This window comes from Podarcis bocagei (assembly GCF_964188305.1).
Source record: "Podarcis bocagei genome assembly, chromosome: 13".
Taxonomy (NCBI): domain Eukaryota; kingdom Metazoa; phylum Chordata; class Lepidosauria; order Squamata; family Lacertidae; genus Podarcis; species Podarcis bocagei.
Window position 1 is genome coordinate 53,936,945 of NC_138138.1, and position 22,178 is coordinate 53,959,122.

Sequence of the window (22,178 nt, forward strand, 5' to 3'; positions counted from 1 at the left end):
TCTTTTCGACGCCTGCTCAAAACACTGGACAAGCCTACCCAGATGTTTAGAAAGCTGAGTTTCAACCTGTTTTTATTCTTATTTTAATTATTTTGGAAAGTTTTAGGCGATGGTCTCTTATTGATAATTTCATTGTTTTGTCTTTTATTGGGGGTTTCCCCACCCTTACAACCAAGCGGTATATAAAGCAGTGTGGTGCAGTGGTTAGAGTGTCAGACCTGGGAAAGACACGGGTTCAAATCCCCTACTCAGACACAAACCTCTCTGGGTGACCTTGAGCTGGTTATGGCTCCTCTCAGCCTGACCTGCCTCACAGGGTTGTTGCGGGGACTAAATGAGGAAGGGGGAGAAGAATGTAGGACAGGGGGATATAAATGCAACAATTAAAATGTCAGCGACGTTCCTGCTTTGTGGCGCAGGGCGAAGCATTTGCAATCTGCTTCAGGGCTCAGAGACCAAGCGCGTTTGCTGGGCAGAAAGGAGAAATCTTTTTTGTTTTTTACGGCACATCATGTGGCAGGGAGTACCACAGGCTCCTGCCCTGGATGACAAGGAGACGGCAAAGCAGGCAAGATGTTAAACTGTTTTTATATGCAACAACTGCGGCAAGAGTATTGTTAGCCCAGAAATGGAAAGAAGAAGAAATTCCGACGAAAGAAGAACGGCAGACGAAATTAATGGACTGTGCAGAATTGGGCAAAATGACAGGAAGGATTCGAAACCTGCGGGACCAGAGATTTGCAGAAGATTGGAAGAAGTATATGAATTATTTGAAGAGCAATTGTAACCAACAAATTATGCTAGGAGGACTACAAGAAGTTTGATAAGGAGGAATATATAAAGTAGATAAAGAATAGAGATATTGGTTATGAGTTTTAAATGTAACAGGAAAATAAGAAATGTGTACTAAGAGATTAGATGGGAAAAATTTCAGATAGGACTGAAGGAAGTCAGAAAAAATTGAATAAGATGTAAGAATATGTTTAATCGCTGTTGAAAATGGTAAGTTTAAAAAAAACTAATAATTTTTAAATAATGTATATAATAAGACAAGGAGACGGGAAAGTGGAAATGAGTTTGCCAACAGCAGTTCCGAAGGGTGGCAGGTAATGCCGTGCCCAGGCGAAGGCAACAAACTCCATGCAATGCAAAGGCAGCAAATTCCACGCAATGCAAATAAAAAAAAGCGCATTTTCCCACCCACCCCTCTCTAACTGGGGGTTGACCCAAACCTAGCAGACCTGAGAAACTTGATGGGGGCAACTCCTCTCCCCCTTCCCCCCTCCCCAAACACCCTTCCCTCTCCAAATGGGGCGCAGCCCAAGATCTCTTTCAAGAAAACCGCCCAGCCCCGATGGGAAAATCCTGAATGGGGAAAAGGGGGCGGAGGCGTCGCGCGTGCATATGCATGAGCAGGGGGCGGGGCGAGGGCAGGAGGGGGCGGGGCGAGGGCAATAAATAGGAGCCCTCCCTCTCCTCCAGCCTCTTTCCCTTTGCACCAGAGGAGGAGACGCTCAGAGCATCCTTGCAAAGAGCTTAGTTTTTGCGCCTGCATCTCTCTCTCTCTCTCTCCTGCTTCCTTCTCCCTGGGCATCCTTGTTTTGGGGGGAGACCTCTGAAGACCCAGCCCCCTATTTGCTCCCCTCCCCTTGGCAGGATCTGACCCCCCCCCCACTTTGAAGCCACCATGGCCGTCGAGAAGGAGAAGAAGACCTGCGGGCAAGTGATGACGGAGTGGAAGGAATTTATTTGGAACCCGCGCACGCATCAGTTTATGGGGCGCACCGGGAGCAGCTGGGGTGAGCCTGTCTTGTCTGGGATTTTTTTTGGGGGGCGCACGCAGGCAGGGACTGGGGGGGGGCAGATCCCGCATCTTGAGGCTGCCCTCCTGCTCCGCCGCCTCCTCCTTCCCCAGGGCAGGATTTAATGACAAGATAGTTCAAGGACTCCTAGCCAAGGGAGATTATTTAAAGGGGGAGATTAGTGGAGATGGGGGGGGGACAGAGAACAGGGCCACGAAAGGGATTATTTTAGGGAGGGGGGACCTGAAAAGCTTTGGCTGGAAATCGGGGTCCCCCTCCTTGGAAAGGAGATTCTGAATATTCTCATGTCTCCCCCTTATTTTATTTCTTTAATAATAAAATAAAATAAAAGGGGGCATCGCCCATGAGATTTTCTAACCTTGGTTTTTGAAAGGGGGGTGCTTTGGGGAGTGTTATGTAAGGGGGAGTTTTGTGATGGGGGCGGTCTTTCTGGAGGGGGGAGAATGGGAAATTTCTCTAACAGATCTCAGAGTGCTTTGGTGGGGGGTCTAGGAAAAAAAGGAGGGGGTTGTGATGGGTGATGCGATTCTGGAAGGGGGGGCATGCAGATATGGCGGACTGCTGGGGTGCCCCCCCCCAAAGGGAAACTGCAGACCTTGAGGAAGATAGGAAATGCAAGGGGGAAATTGGGTTTCATGTGGATTTTGTTTGGGGAGGGTGGTTAAAATGGAAAGGGCCCTTATGGGAAATTTCAGTAGGGGGTTATTAGGCGTCTATGTTAAAGAAATAAAATAAAAATCTATATATGTTATAGATTAGTGTTTTGGGTGGAAGAACAGCAGGGAAACTGGAATTCAAACCGGGCCCCACTTCTAAAATAATTCTCAATTTTTGAATTTGAAGGAGCGTGGGTGGGTGAGATGATTTAAGTCCTTGAATAGCAGCCAAGGCTGTACCCCAAAAAGGAAAGGGGAAAAAAACCACATTGGGTTATTTACACCCTGGGCAAAGCAACCCCCCCCCAAAAAAAAACACCCATTGCCACCCAGGCCATGAAGTGAAATTTGAAGATGGATAAAACTGGATTTCCCCTGGGAGCCTGTTCTGCATTTGTGGGGTAGTATGGAAAGGGGAGAGGATCTTGCCTTTGCAATGTTCTAGAAGGCAGGTTGATAAACAGGGGAGGGGGGTGTATCTGGTTCATTGGTCAAAGATTGACCTCAACCCCCCCCCAAAAAAAAAACAACAACACACACACACAAACATAACCTACAAAATGGAGAGATACGAGACTATTAGACATGCACGGGTCATGAATGCAGTTGCAGAAGAGAATTAATTTTGGAGATCTTGCTGCGGTCTTTGCGAATCGGGAGGGGGAAAAGCACCCCTTGGAGAAAGCAGATTGGGGGGGGATGTGTGTGTGTGTGTGTATTTGACAGAGCTAAAAGACCCCAGTTTGAAAGGGGAACAGATCAGAGCGTGGAGGCTCCCCAGGAAACAAAATCATTATATGCTTCGAAGAAAAAAATTGGGGGGAGCATTTGCTGTGTTTGGGGTGGGGGGGGAAGAAGTGGGGAGCCTAGGGAGTCACTGCATCCCTGAAGATTGGGGGGGGGCGATCATTTGCCGAGGATGAGAGGCAATATTAAATGTGTGTGGGAAATGTGGCAGTAATGACAGAGTGGAATAGGCCTGAAAAATATATATATTTGTGGGGGGGCCTTATAGTCCCAGCGATCAGGTCCTGTGTCCCCCCCAAAAGGGCAGAGATTGTATGGGGCTTTCTGTTTCCTGACGCTCTTGTTTTTTTGGGGGGGTTGACGGTGGGCTCTCTCCTCCCCCCCCCCCAATTTTTAATATTGATTGATGCAGGGAAGAAGGGTGTTGTAGGCAACAGCAGAGGCCAGAGCAGCAGGAAAAGTAGGTCATTATTTTCCTTCTGTGGAGTTGGCTTGCGAGGCCCCCTCTCTCCCCCCCCCACCGCCTGCCCAGTCTGTCAACAAGCTCGTCCCCCCCCCAGTCTCCTGGCACCAGAGAGGAGGGGGCTTCGCCACAGCCTTTGTCGCTTTGTCCTGCTTTGAAAAATAATCAGGCTTGCAAAACGTTGATTAAAATGCCCCCACCTTGGCAAAATGTTGGTTTGCTGGCAAACCTTTCCTTGCTTCCCATCCTCTCTGTGTTGCGCCCCCCCTCCATAAAAACTAGATGCGTACCTAGATCTGCAATGAACCCTCCCTTCCAATGGTGATCCCCTTGATCTGCGAGACAGTTGATTTATAGATCTCTCTATCTCCCTGCCCCCCCAGCAAGCTGACATGAGATTCCTTCTTCAAACCACCCTTGTAAATGTGGCCTGGCCTTTCTAGATCTCCCAGTGCAGATTCTTGAATTCTCCCCTTTCCAGACTTTCTACCCCCCCCCCAAAGTCTGTATACCTCTTGATTTCCCCCCCCCCCCAATTTTACCCACCTTGCTGGCATCCCCAAGTCGCCTTTTTGGGGTGTGTGGATTTCAACAATATGTAGATGGCTGGGAAACTAGCTGGTGGTTCAAACTGGGAATGGGGAACCTGAATAATTTCTGGAGGATGAGAGGGAAGAAAATTTGGTGTTGTGGGGGGGTTGGAGAAGGACTTGCCTTCCCCCTTCGACAGAAGGTCCAACCTTTGGGTCTGTCGCATTGCAACTCCTGAGGAACCTGGCAAGCTCTCCTTCTCCCTTGGAAACCTTGTTTGCCTGTGGGAAAATTCCTTTCCCCAAAGCTTGCAACCTCTCTGTCAGGCTCTGGCCCCCTCCTTGCAGTCCCCCCTCCCCACAAATCTGCCCCCCTCCCTCCCTCCCTGCTTTTGTCAAATCCCACAAGTCTCCCACTCTCCTAAACTCAAATCTCTTGTGGTTTTCCTTGCCAGAAAATTGCAGCATCTGCTTCAACAGCAGCCTTTTTCCTGCTCTGTTTTATTTTTTTTTTTTGGGGGGGGTTGTCCCCTTTGATTGCGAACCAAAGCTGCGTTGATAATCTGGTTCCCCTCCCCCCCTCCACCCCCCATCAAACGGTGGTCTTTCCCTTTGATTGCAATTTACGACTCTCTGCTTTTGTGCTCTCTGGAGACCCGAAGCGGTTTTGGGGGAACAAGACCACCCCCCCCCCACGATCCTGGCTTGTATTTCACTGCAGAAAGCTGGTGGCACCTCACCCCCACTGCAGTAGCTGATCCTGATCCGGCGTGCGGGGGAAGCAAGGAAACCAGGCCAAGATCTGACAGCACTTTTTTGTGGAGGGGGGGGGGGTTTCCATCTTGGCTCGGCTCGGGGTTCAGTTGCCTTTGGCGCTGCGGAGCGAAGACGTTGGCAAGCGGTGTGGAGAAGAGAGAGTTGGCGCAGCCTTTCGCCCTGTCTAATACAGTTGGTGGAGGAGACATCGCTGCCTCGATTTCTCCATGGGGCAAAAGGCAGTCTTAAGGGGGGGGGGGCGCACCATTCCAAAGTACTTCTTTGAAAAAAAGCATTTTAGCAGGTGGTGAAAGGATGCCAGCTTCACTTGCGGGGTTTATTTTAGGGGGGAGAAGCAGTTATCTCCGTAATAAGGTGAGGGTTCAGGAAGCTCATCGGTCACAGATATGCCCCCCATGCCATGTCATGTCTGTGGGGGGGGGGAATGGTACCCACTGGTGCCAGGAAGTGGAGGAAACAGCAGCCAGGAAGATGGGTTTTGGTGCAGAATGCAGGCCGTCAATATTGGGGACCCCAAAAATTGGGGTTCTCTTTAGGCAAAAGAGCAGGGATGGGTGAACCTGAAAGAGTTATGGGGTCTTGTCTAGGGTGGAAATGAGACCTGATATTTCAGCATTGGGTGAGGGAGGGAAAGACCCACATAACAAGCGATGGGTGCTCAGGGTTTTAATCTGAGATGTCTAGTTGTGGGAGTTTTTTGGGGTGAAAGGGACTCGGGGGGGGGGGGGAGAACGGTAGGAGGCGTGATCTGAAGGGCTGGACGTTTCTGGAACGAGAAGAAGGGTAGTGGGGGCTGGATTTGGCAGGATTTGGCCAAGCATGGGGAGGCCGGGCGGGGAGACAGGACAAGGCAGGTGCTTAAATGTAGCAAAGAGAGAGAGAACGTGAAGGAAGGGGGTAAAAGGGGGCAGCTTTTACATTGGGGGGCTGCCTGAAAAAAACCCTGGATAATTTAAAGGGGCTGTTTAGAGGGCGGGGGAAGAGACTGTGGATTCTTCAAGGGAGTAAGAAACCCATCATTTTTTAAATTTTGTAATCTCATTTCTGCTCGTGGGAATATAAAATATTTTTATTTTTTTTTGAGGGGGTGGGAGCTTTTTGGGCGGCAGGCAAAGCCAAACGCCAAAAGGAGGAGCAGACACATTTCTCACAAAAACTGCCAGGAATGGGGCTTCCATGTTCTGCCTTATATCCTGGGTTCTACAAAGGTTATAAATGCATTTTTTAAAAAAATTAAAAGGCTGGGGATCTGGGGGTTGTGTGTGTGTTTTTGGGGGACGGGGGGACTGCCCCCTTCCTCCCCCTCTGTGGATGCCCATATTTCTTTTGTTATAAATGCCTGTGTGTTTTGGAGAGAGAGCAGGAACTCCAGACACAGCAAACAGGATTATCTCCTGTCTGTCAGCTCAGCTTTGGCCTTGCAAGGCCCAGAGGTTCTGGGGTTAATGTCTTGCAAGCTGCAGGTTTTCCAGCTTTGCTGTCTCTCTCTGTGTGTCATTGGAGAGGGTGCTTCAGAAATGCAGTTTATTACTTATTTATTGCACTGGCACCCCAACTCTCCTTTTTTTCCCCTTCCTCCGGAGAGCTCATCGATTTCCCCCTATCCTCATTCAATTCCACAACAGCCCTGCCAGGTAGGCTGGGCCCAGAACGACAGTGACTGGCCCAAGGTGGCTGAGTGGGGAGGGGATTTGAACCCTGCTCTTGTGTAGTCCGACTCTCTAACCACTACACCGCACTACTTGGTGCCTATGGAGGTGATGGGATATCCAATTCCAGGCTTGGCTCTTGAGTAACTTTTAAGCATTGGCTAACACCCTGGATGTGAGCTTTGCTCTGTCTTGTCTCTCTGTGTTGAAAAAAACGCCGCAGGATTTGTGCGTGGGTGACCCCCTAGACCCCGCTGCCAGGAGTTGCTTATTTTAACACTCAGCTGGGGGGCAGGTTGTGCTGTGGGTTCCTGGGGGGCAGCTGGATAAGAATTTGCCCTGAGATTTGTTGAGTTTGTTTCTTTGAATTGCCTGGCGAATTTCAAACATACGGGGATGTATTTTAAACAAAGCATTGGGCAGCTCTGATATTATCCTAACTGTCTCCATATTTTCGTACACAAGTTCGAGGCTCCTGCACACAAACACACAATGTTTCTGTCCCTCCTAGACTCTGTTTACTTTCTGACTTGTGCCGAATTGTGTCTCTTGATGGTTCCTTCTGATAGCCTACTTATTCCAGCTGCGTGGCCTACATTGAATGAAGGTGTTGCAACCTAGATCTGGGATTCCTGTGGGTTAGATTCTCTCGCCGGGTGGAGTGTCTAGCTAGTCACTTCCTCTTGGCCTCAGTTCCCCAATCTGCGAAATGGCAACAGCGACCCACTTCAGGAAATTACACAGTAAATGGAGAGCTCCGCTGACCTGAGCTTGGAGTCATCTTTGGGATCAATGCAACTGCTTATTTCCACAAAGGGGCCTGTGCTGGGCTTGCAACGTCTTAGGAGACCTAGGTGTAAACTTGGAGTAAATCCCGTGCGAGTCTAGAGAACAGCTTGGATCCCACCTGGCTTTATATGTCAGGTCGAAGGCTTCACTTTGCAAGCCCACAGCCTGGACTCTGGGCTTTTTTCCTTTGCTGACTGTTTTGGGAGACTCTCCTTGTCTTAAATAATGAGATAAGGAACATTTGGAAGTTAATAATAATAAAAAAAACCCCTGATCATTGGCTCCAGGGGGATTAAAAAACAACAACAACCCGGTTACTTTAATGTTCCACCATGTTGTCAGCAGTATTTTTGCCTTCTGAGTCTTCGCAGCTAAGATTTATGCTACAAATTAGCAGAGTGGCTGTAAAGTTGACCACCTTTTGCACTTTTCAGGGGCTTCCAACTGATTATGAATATTTCCCCTCTTCCACCATGCATTTGCCTAATCTCCTTTTGAAGCCCGCCCCCCCAAGTTGTTGGCCATCTTGTGGCATTGAGTTCCATAGTTCAGCTATGCACTGTGAGATTGCGAACTCCTTGTGCCTCCTCGAATTTGAGTGGTTCTCCCCCCGCAACTCCTGCCACCCCACACTTTCTCCTCCCTAAAGTGGAAGAATCCCGAAGATTTGAAAAACCGAATAGCTGGGAATCTGTGGATTTAGGGAGGTGAAAGTGCAGGGAAGCAGGAGGGAGAATGAGGGTGAATTAAAGGAAACACAGATGGGTTCATAATCTACATTAAGCAGAAAGGTACCACTGACGGAGAGCAACTGGGGCCGTACTACAGGCTTCCTCAACCTCAGCCCTCCAGATGTTTTGAGACTACAATGCCCATCATCCCTGACCACTGGTGCTGCTAGCTAGGGATCATGGGAGTTGTAGGCCAGAAACATCTGGTGGGCTGAGTTTGAGGAAGGTAGGTTTGCCTAGCAGTAGAGGAGAGGAAGGGGATGATATTAGGGGCAGATATGCTTTGGCCGGCGCTGGGACTTTTCAACGAAAAATATACAGTATTTACTCGAATCTGGGATTTAGAAACGGAGGATGGGGCCTGGGAAGCGTTCGAAACATGCCCGGCGCATTTTGCCATCGGCTACTTGCAACCAAATTAAGATATTCATTTTTGGAGTTTCAGGCAGGGAGGGTATCTCCTAGCCGGACCGGGAGATTATCGTAGAATTGGGATCCCTGAGGGTCATCTAGCCAAATCCCCTTCCATGCAGAAGTCTTTCGTCCAACATGGGGCTCGAATCCTCAACCCTGAGATTAAGAATCTCTTGCTGATCTTGGGGCCTTTTGCAGACGCTGTACCCCTGGCCCTTTAACATGCAACACGCTAAAGGAGTGTTAAAACATGCTAAAGGAGTATCAAAGATTTGGGGGGGGGGTTGGGGTTCAGTCCAGGCCCCCCCTTTTAATTCCCTGGCCCTAAAGCCTGCTTGCCATAGATAGCCCAGCTGCCCTCTTGCTGAACCTCGTGGGATATCTAGCGACTGTGCTGGGGGGGGGGGCATCTCGGGTTTCCTTCGCTTCGTCAATCATCTAATTAAATTGGCACAACGCCCTAGCGAGGCAGGCAGGTGCTGCAGAGGAAAATTTCGGGATGGGCAAAAGACGTTACGGTTTCGTAGGCGTTTCAAAGGCAGGGCAGACATAAGGCGGTAGCAATTTGCAGGCTCTTTTTCTTGCGGGCCTTTGTCAACCCGGCGCTTCTTTTGGGCTGTGAGACAGGTGTGCTGGCTGCGGCGGATGGGAGTTGTAGTCCGAAACCGCCCTGTTTAGCTGGGGGCTGGTGGGAGTCGTAGTTGGGGATAGAAATTAGCTAGGCGCATTTTGCGACTGCTGCAGGTCCAATTGCGACCGCTGGCTGACCGGCTGGCGACTGCAAAATGTCTTTTAGAGAGGATTTGAAATATTTCACTTGAAGTTGATTTTTCTATTTTATTTTATTAAATGTTACAAAAAAATGAATAGGAAAAAAGAAAGAAACAATACATAACCATACATAAAAACATTTTATCTACACGGTTTTCCAGAATGCAAACTAGAAAAGAAAGACAAAAGATAAAAGAAAGAAACAAGGGGAAAAAATAGTCGACTTCATATGAAGTTGTTTTAATCTGGATTGTGTTATGTGACATTTTTGTGTGTTTTTGTGTGACATTTTTGTGAGATTTGTTCTTTAAAATATAAAGCAGTATAGAAATGAAATATAATAAAATAATAATAATAATAATAATAATAATAATAATAAATAAAAATATTCCTTGAGTTAACTTGCTGTGGCAACCGAAACCTAGCTTTAAGGTTTGCGATTAGCTTATATACCTGAGTTTCTAACACTGTCATTGTCCAAAATGGCAGTTTTGGCTGGAGGCTGGTGAGTCCCAATAGCCCTGGAGGGCACAAGGTTGGCAAAGGCTGTTCTACAATATTCATTTGCAGGCCTGTCTAAGAACAGCATCCCCTCTGGCAGGGGGGAGCATGAGGTGGGGGCTAATAAGAAAACAGAATGGGGGTCAATTCCAATGGCTACAGTTTTTGGACCTCACTGCCTGACTCTTTCCTCAATTTAATCTATTTTTTCCCCTGCCCCTTCCAGCTCTGATCCTACTGTTCTATTTCGTCTTCTACGGCTTCCTCACGGCCCTCTTCACCCTCACGATGTGGGTTATGCTGCAGACGGTGGACCAGTTCAACCCCAAATACCAGGACCGCCTCTCCATCCCAGGTGAGGCCTTGGATTCCAACCTTGCGTGCAGATCGCGCGCAAAGTCCCTGCAGGCGGAAAGCAGGCGCAACAAGGAGGGGGGGTAAAGCGTGGCGTTCTCCCTGAGGTGTTAGCTTTCTGCTTGAAGGGTGGTTTTCCATAGCTGTCAACTTACAGATTTGAAAATAAGGGACCAGCAGCCTCGAAAATAAGGGATCGGCAGCCAAAATAAGGGATCAACAATTACTTTGATAAAATACATATTTTGTTGCGTGCAAATGGCTTTAGATACCTATTAGGTCCATAAATTACCATAGAGCATATATTCAACACAAAAAAACAGCAACAATTTGTTGTTGACAAAGGATAGCTGGACATAGAAAGGGCCCCATTACCTTCAGTAGCTTATTTAAGGGACATCAACAATAAGGGACAGCAGCGGGACATGGCGCTGGGATAAGGGACTGTCCCGCCAAATAAGGGACGCTTGACAGCTATGTGGTTTTCACATAAGTGGTGCTGTGTGGAGAGGGGCATGTTTAAATGGTTTTGCATGGGGCACTGGTGTCTAAAGAAGTGCCTTCGAAGAATCGTAGAGTTGGAAGGGACCCCTGTGGTCATCTAGTCTAACCCCCCACAACGCAGGAATCTCACCTTAAGCACCCTTGGCAGATGGCCAGCCAGCTTGCACTAGGAACTGCCCAGATGTGCAGAATCTGGCTAGGGCCGTTCATTGAACTCTGTACATGCTCAGAGACGTGGGTGTTCTCAGGGGAAATGTCCCCCTCCCGCCCCACGGTAGCACCAAAATAGAAAAGAAGGCTAACACTTTGGAATTAAAAGCTGGTTTTGAAAGTCGCTCCCTCTTGCCTGGAGCCCTGGGAGGGGAGGTTGAAGCTGTTAAATGGGCTATTCTTGGCACACTCACAAACTACAACCCCCAGGATCCTTTGGGGCAAGCCCTGGCCGTGTACAGGAATGTGTAAACCCAGTGTGGATATGCCCAGCTGCTTGCTAAACTGGCTCAAATTAGGAGCTCCCCACTGGTCTTTGACACAGATGAGGGGCTTGCTGGGGCCATCTAATAATAATAATAATAATAATAATTTATTTATACCCCACCCTTCCCAGTTCAGAAAACCGGGCTCAGGGCGGCTAACAACAAATTTAAAACACTTAATTGATGCAACAAAAAGAGCATAAAATACAGTATAAAACATGAATAACAATAAATTCAGAATTCAAAAATCAATTTAGGGGGGAAATCCATCCAATAAACATTAGATGATCACCAGGGCTAGCTGGCTAAGTTAGTCCTATTTGGGCCGGCGAGGAGACCAGGGGAGAATTAGCTGTGGGTAATCTTCATAAAAAGGGGAGGGGGAGGGAAGGAAGGGGAATAAAAGATCAGGCTAAGTTCAAGTTGAAAGCCAGGTGGAATAGCTCTGTCTCACAGGCCCGGCGGAAGGAGGTTAAATCCTGCAGGGCCCTGGTCTCATGGGACAGAGCATTCCACCAGGTTGGAGCCATCACTGAGAAGGCCCTCGCCCTGGTGGAGGATAATTTGACTTCCTTAGGGCTCGGGACCTCTAAACTGATTATTCATGGACCTTAAGGTCCTCTGCGGGGCAGACCAGGCAAGTTTCTGGTCCTCAGGGAGGAGTGTGGGCAGGCGGAGCTCTGAAACTCAACCGTTTCTCTTTTTCTCCCTCCCTGCCTCGCAGGTGTGATGATTCGCCCCAAGACGGACGCGCTGGACATCACTTACAACATGAGCCAGACTGAATCCTGGGAGGAATACGTGAGGATGCTAAATAAGTTTTTGGAGGGTAAGTAAAATGGGGGAAGGAGGAACACCTTTCTCCCCCCCTCCCCAGCCTTTCTGCCTAATGATGCTAATTAACCACTTAATTAGGGAAGGAACGACTGCACGCCCCCTTTTCCCAAGCTTCTGCAATGTTCCCTTTCTCGTCGCCGGATGCTGTTGGACTACAACTTCCATCATCCAGGGTCCTGGGAGGAATGGATGATGGGAGTTGTAGTCCAACAGCACCTGGGGACCCAAGTTTCAGAGGGGCTGGGGCAAGCGTGCGCATCTGAGGCCCCCTAGAGGTGGCAGGTGTGAAAAACGAGCTGGGCGCGTTAACCAGCGGAACTCCTTGCTGGGTGAAACTCCACAATGCCCTTTAAGCCAGGTTGCATAGATCTATATAATTACCTGCCTTCGGTTTCCTCCAAGGGGCTTTCCACTCTTATAAAATCAGACGTAATTTAAAATATACCGGAATTCTTTGCAGATTGTTAATTGGAGACGGGGGTGTCTGCCTGACGCTATGTGGGGAAGAGGCGGCAGAGCAGAGAGTGGATTTGCAAAGATCTGAGCAGTGCAGGAAACTAGACTCCAAGATGGTGTCCATCTAGGCCAGTGCTGTCTACACTGACTGCCAGCAGCTTTCCAGCTTTCAGACGAGAAACGAAACCATAAAATAGCTGCATAGAACAAGTGCATTCGCAAGTAGCTTAAAACAGCAAAGTCCCAAGTAAAAGGCTATCTTATTATCAAGTCCAGTTCCAGATTTGCCAGGCATGTCTTGGAAATGACAGTTCCTCTGTTTATCTAATAAAAGAATGCCAAATCTTATTAAAAGGTGTCTGGAGGATGCAGCCCTTGACGAAATCTCAAATTGTGTGTCATTTTCTCCATTAGATCTGTATGCCAGAGCAATGCAGGGATAATACTAACCTCCTCTGGAGGGTCATTATCAGGATTATAGCTGCATAATTTAGACGTGTGTGTGTGTGCTCTCCTTTTTGAAAAGGGTCTCGCGATAAAAACGCAGTGTGCTTTTTGGAGCTGGCGCTGCAAGCATTATTTAGCCCTTTTTGATCTGTGCTTCAGTAGACACCTGGACTGTCGATTCCCACCTGTTAGTGGATGGAGAACGGCTTCAAAGACACGGTTTCTGCACCACAAATAGCCCCCACCAAACCTCATTAAGATTGAACCTGGGGTTTTTGATCTGTCCCATGATGGTTTTTAAATTTCGTTTTATTCCGCGTACGGTGATATTTTGTAACCAGCCTTTATTTATTCGCTTTTCCCCATTTTTTACATGGGGAGATGTGGAGGCAGCTGGCCCTGTCTTGGACGTGTTTTTAAAAGAGAGTTTGGGGAAATATTAAATAAATACAATAACAACAATGGCCTACCTTTGTGCTGATAAAATGAAAATTCTGGGAACTGTAGTTTGCCCCGATAGAACTACATTTCCCAGCACCATCGGCAAACTACAGTTCCCAAGATTGGGCGGCTGTGGGCATATGAGGTTTAAAAGAAGCTTGGGCCTGCCGCTCAACTCTTGGCCTAACCTCACAGGGTTGTTGTAAAGCATAAAACAGGGCTCCTTAGAGGAAAAGTGAGATAAAATGTAAAAATAAACAAAACAGGGTGTTTTTTTTAAAGTACCTGTTGCGCCAGAATGGTCTGTTGTGGAGTCACAAAAGGGTCTTTCCCTTTGGAATATATGAAAAAGGATATTATGCAAAGCTGCGCCATAAAACCATGGCTATATAAACAGTATAATGAGAACGATTGGAAGTTTTAAGCATAAGTTTTTATTTGGCGGATATGCTTTGATATAAATTTTTGGATTTTTCCTTTTATCTCCCCCCCCCTTTCTTTTTCCTTGATTTTTCTTTCTGTATTTCTCTCTTTTATATTTACCTTCGTTGTAAATGATCATCTGTATTTGAAACTAATAAAGATTTACCATGGGGGGGAAAATAATCAAAAGGGTCTTTCCCTACCCTGGAGCTCCCCGGGAACTGGGTCAAGGAGATGCTCTGTCGCCGAGCTACGTTTTCCTCCTGCTGCGTCGCCGGGGGTTGGACTAGATGACCCCCGGGGTTCCCTTTCGAACTCTTAAGGTTCCTCCTTCTCTTCTAGCTTATGACAACGCCAAGCAGGTGGCCAGCAACCGGGACTGCATCCCGGGGCAGTACAATGAGCAGGTGGACAATGGAGTGTTGAATTACCCAAAGACGGCGTGCCAGTTCAACCGCACCATGCTGGGCGACTGCTCGGGCCTCAACGACACCACTTATGGGTACCGGGACGGACGCCCCTGTATCATCGTCAAGATGAACCGGGTAGGCTAAGAAGCCCTGACTCCTCTCTTGTCAGTTGAGGGTCTGTTCAGTCTGCAGAAGGGAATAATAACAGTTTATAATAATTTATTGGGACGTGGGTGGCGCTGTGGGTTAAACCACAGAGCCTAGGACTTGCCGATCAGAAGGTCGGCGGTTTGAATCCCCGCGATGCACTGAGCTCCCGTTGCTCGGTCCCTGCTCCTGCCCACCTAGCAGTTCAAAAGCACATCAAAGTGCAAGTAGATCAATAGGTACCGCTCCGGCGGGAAGGTAAATGGTGTTTCCGTGCGCTGCTCTTGTTTGCCAGAAGTGGCTTTGTCATGCTGGCCACATGACCCGGAAGCTGTACGCCGGCTCCCTCGGCCAATAAAGCGAGATGAGCGCCACAACCCCAGAGTCGGTCACGACTGGACCTAATGGTCAGGGGTCCCTTTACCTTTACCTTATAATAATTTTTTACCTATACCCCGCCGATCTGGTCAGGCCTCCCCAGCCACTCTGGGCAGCTCCCAGCAGAAGATTAAAAACGCAATAAAAGACTAGAGTTTTTCATTATTTCCTCCTGCTCCCCGCGGACAGGCCTGAACCGATGGATCCAAACGGCAAGAAACTAAATATTTGGGAGACAGTGGAACGGACTCCCTCGGAAGGGGGCACCCCAGGCAAGATTTGAGAATTGCGAGCCCTCCATCCCCACATCCGAGGATTAGGAGGATAGGTCGCAGGAGGACAGAAAAACCTCAGGCTGCCTAACCTTTCCTTCTACAGAGATGGGAGGAGTTCTGTTCCCGATTCTGTTGAATTGCAGCCTTCGCCAACCCGGTGGTTTCGAACTATAACTCCCATGGGAGTTGTAGCGCGGAACCACCGGACGGCACCAAGTCGGTGAAGGCTGGTGTTTTGAAAGCAGAATCATCAGCCTTTCCCAGAGTGGGGCCAATTCCACCCCGTCTTTTTGCAGATGGTGGTGTCGTTTCCCCCCCTGCTCAGCTCAGTTAATTTTTTGTGGGGCGGGGAGGGCAGAGTGAGAGCCACTTATCCTGAGTCCTGAACCCTTTCCCCCCCCCCCAAATTGTCTCTCGGCAGGTCATCAAGTTCTACGCGGGAGACGGCAAGCCCATCAACGTCTCTTGCCTGTCAAAGGTAAAAGCCTCTGATCTGCCACTGCTCTGCTGGTTTTTGTCTCTCTCTCCTCCTTCTCTTCTTCCTTCATTTTTTCTTTCTTGTTCTTTTTCATTCCATTTCATTAACGCTCCACTTTCCCCTCTCCTCCTCCTCCTCCTCTTTGTCTCTTTCCAAAAAAAATATTATTATTCTGTGCATTCAGAGACCCCGGTCTAAGCACGAGGTAAGGTCTTGCCAAAGCATTAGAAGATGAATCTAGAACCGTTTAGGCAGATGACCTTTAGCAGATCCTAGAACCCCGACAGCTTTTGCTCCCTGCTCTTCCTGCAACGCTTTGGGATATAGGGGTAGAGAACCCATATCGGGGGCCGATCGCCTCTGGCCCGCAAAAGTAGCCTTGCCCTTTGGAAGAACCCAGCAGTCCGCATTCCCGGCTAGATTCCCACTCGCCTCCTCTTGCCCAAAACACTTTTGTGCTTGGAAGAAGTCGCTCCAAACCTTCCTGTCCCGCAATACCTCGTTGGAAGTTTCAGGCTGGGTCAAAGGAAGAACTTCTTTATGCAGAGCAGAGTTAACCTGTGGAACTCCCTCCCACCGGAGGCGCTGGGATGGCCGCAAAATTGGATGGCTTTCAAAGAGGATCAGGCAGATTCCTGGAGGAGGAGAGGTCTATGGGTGGCTCCCAGCCAAGGTGGCGATGTTCTCCCATCACAATCGGAGGCAGGGTTGCTTCTGAATACCAGTTGCTGGAAAATGTGGAGGGGAGGATCTTGCGTTCGAATCCTGCTTCCAGGCATCCCCTAATGGGCATCTAGGTGGCCACTGTGAGAACAGGATAATGGACTAGATGGGCCACAGGCTTGTTCCTGCAATTTTGTCTTCTATCCCCCAACTCGAACCTCTTCGTTGCAATGTGAATATCCCACAAAAGTATTAATATCAAAAGGGGAGACATTCTCCCCTGGCAGTAGCTATGAATATTGCAGAATAATGTTGGGGGTGCCCCCTTTTTTATATTTAGCAGGGGTAAATCCATATTGGCTGGGATATTTTTTGGAAATTTCTCCAAGGACACTTCACAGCCTCCTGTGAAAGAATAATACTAAAAAAAATTTGTAATCATAATAATTTCTTGTGCCCTGCCCATGCGACTGGGCTCCCCCAGCTGCTCTAGTTTCTTAGGGCTGGGGGGTTATTTAAAAATGTTGGATTTGTTAGCCTCTAAATTCATTGAGCATTGCTATATAGGGGTCACAAAATCACATGTAAACATTTCTCCAGGTCGGTTCCATCATTTGGTATCCCGATAGACATCTGGATAGCTAGCCTAACAAGGGATGGCTCAAAAAAACCAACCAAGCGATATTTAACAGCTTTGACGATGCATTTAAATACTGCTTGTCATGAAGTTAAGAACATGGAGAACTGCCTTGTTAAGTTCTTGAGCATGAGTCCATCTGGTTCAGTGCTGGCAGTGGCCCCCCTGAGATTTCAGAAAAGGGCCTTTCCCCCAGCTTTACCTTCAGATCCTGTCGGAAATCGAATTCGGGACTTTTTGTATGCAAAGTAGATGCTCTCCCACTTTACTTCCTTTACCTCTTGCCTCCTGCAGTAGTTTTTCCCTTTGTGAGTAATCGAGGCAGCGCATACCCTTCTGAAAAACCAGTTCAAACTCTTGCGCCAAGGGATGTTGAAATTTGCCGCGCCTTCATGTTAAGCAATGTCAAACGATTTCCTTGTTTTTGCAATACGAGGAAGAGGCGGAGAGGTAGTCCGGGTTCCTTTTCCCTGTCAAATCATGGCTCAGCCCCAAGCGCCCAGCTTCTGAGATTTGTCACCAGATTTGCATTCAGGTTCATCTTCACAGCCTCTTGTTGAATTTATGAAAGCTGGAGCTTCCAGATGTCTTGGGTTTGAGTGTACAATTCAGATTTCCGGGTGGTGCTAGATCACAGTGTTTTTTCTAAACCCCCCCCCCCCGTTTTGCTGCTTTTTCAAAAAGAGAAAAAAATTACACCAACAATATCATTTGATTTCCCTCTTACTCCCCTCCCCGCTTCCCTAACAATACTTGAAGTTGTCCCGTCATCGTAAGGTAATATAGTGGTACCTCCGGTTGAGAACGGGATCCGTTCCGGAGGCCCGTTCACAACATGAAAAGAGCGCAACCTGAAGCACCGTATCTACACAGGTGCGCGGCGTGATTTGGTGCTCGTGCGCATGCGCGATTTAGCGCTTGTGCACATGCGCGAGCGGCGAAACCCAGAAGTAACCCTTTCCGGTACTTCCGGGTCGCCGCGGGACATAACCTGAAAGAACGTAACATGAGGTATGACTGTACAGAGATAGTGTAAGAAAAGGATCACAGTCGTGTAAAATACAGTCTTGATAGCCCTTGGTTTTCTTTGTTCCTCTTACGTTTTTTGTAAAAATGGCTGTCTCCCTCCTCTGTTCATTTAGCCTTTCCTTTGTTCACTTTATTTTCTTCTTTGTCTCTCCACGCGTTCACTCTGTCTTCTTCTTCTACGTTTCTGTCTTCAGAAGAAAAAAAACCCTAAGGAAGATCTCATAGTAAGGACAACGCTGGATGTGGTTTGGGAAAAGTGGGGGCAGGGGGTGGCGGCCTTGGAGGCTGTGTCTTAGTGGGAGGGGAGATTTTTGATAATTGAATGCACATAGCGGATGGCAGAAGAGTTGAATGAGGCAGCGAGCGAGGACCGGGAGTGGGGGGCAGAATGACCACTGGCGTAGCCAGCCAATAGGAAAGGGAGATATCACAGTTAGTGAAAGTGAGTTTGGAATAGTGAGCATTAAGGTGAATGGGGGTGGCATGTTGCTAGCCGCATGTCAGGGAGGGGGGGGAGGGATAAAATATATTTTGACACCCGTCTTTTCTCCTCCCACAGAAAGAGGAGGATGCCCAGAAACTGGGGGAGATAGCAATGTTCCCTCCCAATGGAAACATTGACCTAATGTACTTTCCTTACTACGGCAAAAAAATCCATGTAAGTATTGCACACTTCCCAAGCCTTTTCTTTCCTCCTCTTCAACCCAAAAGTGTGTTTCTTGGGGCCATCTTTTGCTAAAGGTAAAGGACCCCTGACAGTTAAGTCCAGGCACGAACGACTCTGGGGTTGCGGCGTTCATCGCGCTTTACTGGCCGAGGGAGCTGGCGTTTGTCCGCAGACAGTTTTTCCAGGTCATGTGGCCAGCAGGACTAAGCCGCTTCTGATGAAACCAGAGCAGTGCACGGAAACGCTGTTTACCTTCCCGCTGAAGCGGTACCTATTTATCTACATGCACTGGTGTGCTTTCGAACTGCTAGGTTGGCAGGAGCAGGGACCGAGCAAAAGGAGCTCACCCCGTCGAGGGCTTCGAACTGCCAACCTTCCAATTGGCAAGCCCTAGGCTCTGTGGTTTAGACCACAGCGCCACCCGCGTCCCGCCATCTTTGGCTAAAGGGATGTACAAAGATTGGGTGGGAGGACAAAGGTGGCAGGCTTGGACTAAACATTTATTGTTCCAAAGTAGAAAGTGGAAAAGCATTAAATCCCAAAATAGGAGGAAGCTCTCCAAGTATTTGGCCATCATATTCAACGATCCGCTTGCAATATTATATTTCAGAGGGACTGTCGCATATCACATTATTTATTTGTATAGTCCTGCATACCATTTTGACCCGATTGCTCCCGCTCCCGTTGATGCGGGATGTGTGATTTCCCTTGTATATTTTGCCGTTCCTGTGGCTCATAAACCGCTTTGTAGATAGCGGTACAGAAAGGCTATGCACAGATTAAAAATGAAATGAGAGCAAATTTAAAGTGCTAAAGCATGGGTAGGCAAACTATCTGGCCCAATCGCCTTCTCAATGCACGGTCCGGGAATCAGCGTGTTTTTACATGAGTAAAATGTGTCCTTTTATTTGAAACGCATCCCTGGCTTATTTGTGGGGCATAGGAATTCTTTCATATTTTTTTTCAAAATATAGTCTGGCCCCCACAAGGTCTGAGGGACAGTGGACCGACCCCCTGCTGAAAAAGTTTGCTGACCAGTCTCTCCAGTTTGCTGACCAGTCTCTCCAGTATTTAGCAGCTAGGCAAGAAATAAAAATCAAGATGAATTCAGTTTTTTTTTAAAATCAGTTTGTGGTTTAGCAAGCTAGGATTTGGAAGCCGCTCGCGAGTCGGACCTCTTAACTTTTGCAAGGACATTTCGGGCTGCCGCTTTAATCCGAGCGCAAAAGCTGCGTTAGTGTTTTTGGAGGAAGAGCGAGAGATTTGGGGGGATGCGAGAAGAGATCCGTGGGTTGGTTCCCCGGCTGATTTTTGCCCCTCGGTCTCCCCCAATTCTGCAGGTAAACTACACGCAGCCCGTCGTGGCCGTCAAATTCCTCAACCTCACGTTCAACTACGACCACCACATCGAGTGCAGGGTCAACGCCGCCAATGTCAACACGAACGACGAGCGGGACAAGTTTGCCGGCCGCGTGGCTTTCAAGATCCGGGTCAACAAAGAATGATAGCCCCCCCCCAAATAAATCCTCGGTCCGTCCTCCCCTCTGTCCCATCCCCTTGCACCCCAGCACCCTAAAAAAGAAAAGAAAGCTAACTTTTTTCTTCCATGCTCAGAAGAGGGTGGCGCATTGATGTTGAAGGAAGAGCAAGGCGGTTGTGGGGTGCAAGGGGGACACCCCACTTCTGCACATCCTTAACCGTTGCTGTTAGACAATCTCCGAACCCCGAAATTGATGGCTTTGCTTCTTCCACCTGCACCCCTTCCTCTGGCCCGCATTTGCCCCCTTTACCTCTCTCGAAATATTTGGGAATGCTGCTTTGGCTCGTTCTAACGACATTTTTTCTCCCCCTTCTCGCCCCACATATGTGGGGAGCTCAGAGGCTGTGATCCCCCCCAAGCCCAGGTCCCACGAATGTCCCCACCACCACCACCCCTTTCCCATCCCGGAGATATTTCCTAATATAATAATAAATGTATATAGATATTTTTTATATATATTAAAAATTAAGGTACTGCTGAGTCCTCCGTATTTTCATCCTTTTCCAGAGCTCTTTTCCTTCCCTCTCCTCTCACCCCTCGCCATCTTTTCTACCAGTTTCGCTCCTGCCACGAAACCCTTGTTATTAAAATGGCTACGGGGGGCTCCTTGGCCCAATGGGGGTTAGCGGGGGGCCATTTTGGTTCCTAATTTGGGGGGAATTGCTGCGGTTTGGGGCCTCCGACTGTTGACCGTTGGGAAGCCATTTTGTCTCGGCCGCTCCGGAAGCTTCCGGCTGCCGTGACTGCGCGGAAGAACGTCAAAATATGCGTTAAACGTGGGGTTTTTTTGAGGGTGTGTGTTGCTGCACTCTCTAAATACACTTGAGGAAGGATTAAACCCAATTATTCCCTCAGAATCTTGGCCACCGAGCGAAATGGCTGCACTTTCTCACAGTTCTGCATGATGGACAAAATGGCCGCCGCTCTGTTTTTGGACGGCAGCCATTTTGCTGCTGGCCGGTCCTCTCAGTAAATCAGTAAACCCTTCTTCCCGGTTTTAGAAAGCGCAGAATCTGTGGCAACCGTCCAAAACGGCTTCAGGGGTTGAAGCGTCCCCGTCCCCCCCCCCCTTTAACTACTTTTGACTTCTGTGTGGCAATAGCTTGCCATCTCTCTCTTGACTTGCAAGCAGCTCTTTTTTTAAAAATGGCAGACAAAAGGCTTTTTTTGGGCATGGCGGCTGTTCTGAGGAAACGGTCGCGGCGGCTGTGAAAAACGAAGCTTGTCAGTCTTAATTGTCTCACCCCGCCATCCCTCTTTTATTCCCCCTCTCTCTCTCTCTTCTAAATAGGATCTACTCTGACCCTGTTCGTCCTTTAGTGTACAGTTGTTTTAATCTGTTATAATAGTGGCACACATTGCACTAAGATGATGATAGAAAAGAAATTAAAAAAAACGAAACAAAACCACTGGTTCTGCCATAGTTGAGGGGGAAATATTGACTGAACCCAATAATGCCTCTTTAGTCACTTTAATTAACCGATGGAGGTTTTTTTTTTTTTCTCTTAGATTCTCGCTTGCCTCATCTCTCACTTCCCGTTTAATAATTTGTCGGAAGAACAGAAGCGTTGTTTTAAAACGAAAGCGAACTTTTAATTTTTCGGCAATGGGTCTTTTTTTTTAATTAAAAAAAAACCTCCCTTGCTTCTTGTTTTTTCAATAGTTATTAAATTTCACCCCTTTCACCTCTTTTAAGGCTTGCATCAAAGTCGATTATTACGTGTATGAATGGAAGACATAACTTAAAAATTCTTTGGCTTTCTAACTCTTTTGTTTTTATCTTTCTTTTTATTTGCAGAATTATTTAATTGCCTGTATCAGATTTACTGTAAAGAATGAGAAATAAATAAATAAATAAATAAATAAAAACTTCAAAAACTTTGCTTGCCTTTGGGGGTCGGAGTTTTTGAGTGTGCATTTAGATACGCTGAACGTTGCTTGCCATGATAGGATGTGGAACTGTGGGAAGCATTCCCCCCCCCTCCCTGGAGCAAAGGATAATTATCTTTTTTTTCTCAGTTTTTGCTATTATTTTGCATTTACGGAGCTCACAAAGTGCACATATTCCTCCCTTCCTCTCCATTTAGCCTAACAACAGCCCCGTGAGGTCGGTTCGGCTGGGAGAAGTAGTGAGTTGGTTCCCCCAAGGTCATGGAATGAGTTCT

The 22,178-nt window shown here is 47.9% G+C and overlaps 1 protein-coding gene across 1 annotated transcript; it reads left to right on the forward strand.

Annotated features, from left to right (window-relative positions):
- The first annotated feature begins 1,474 nt into the window (after positions 1-1,474).
- On the forward strand, positions 1,475-21,891 carry ATP1B2 (ATPase Na+/K+ transporting subunit beta 2). Its single transcript, XM_081168168.1, has 7 exons — positions 1,475-1,799; positions 10,078-10,206; positions 11,910-12,014; positions 14,132-14,334; positions 15,421-15,477; positions 18,366-18,464; positions 19,814-21,891. The coding sequence occupies exons 1-7, from the start codon at positions 1,688-1,690 to the stop codon at positions 19,976-19,978; spliced, it is 870 nt and encodes a 289-aa protein (XP_081024294.1). The 5' UTR covers positions 1,475-1,687; the 3' UTR covers positions 19,979-21,891.
- The last annotated feature ends 287 nt before the right edge of the window (positions 21,892-22,178 follow it).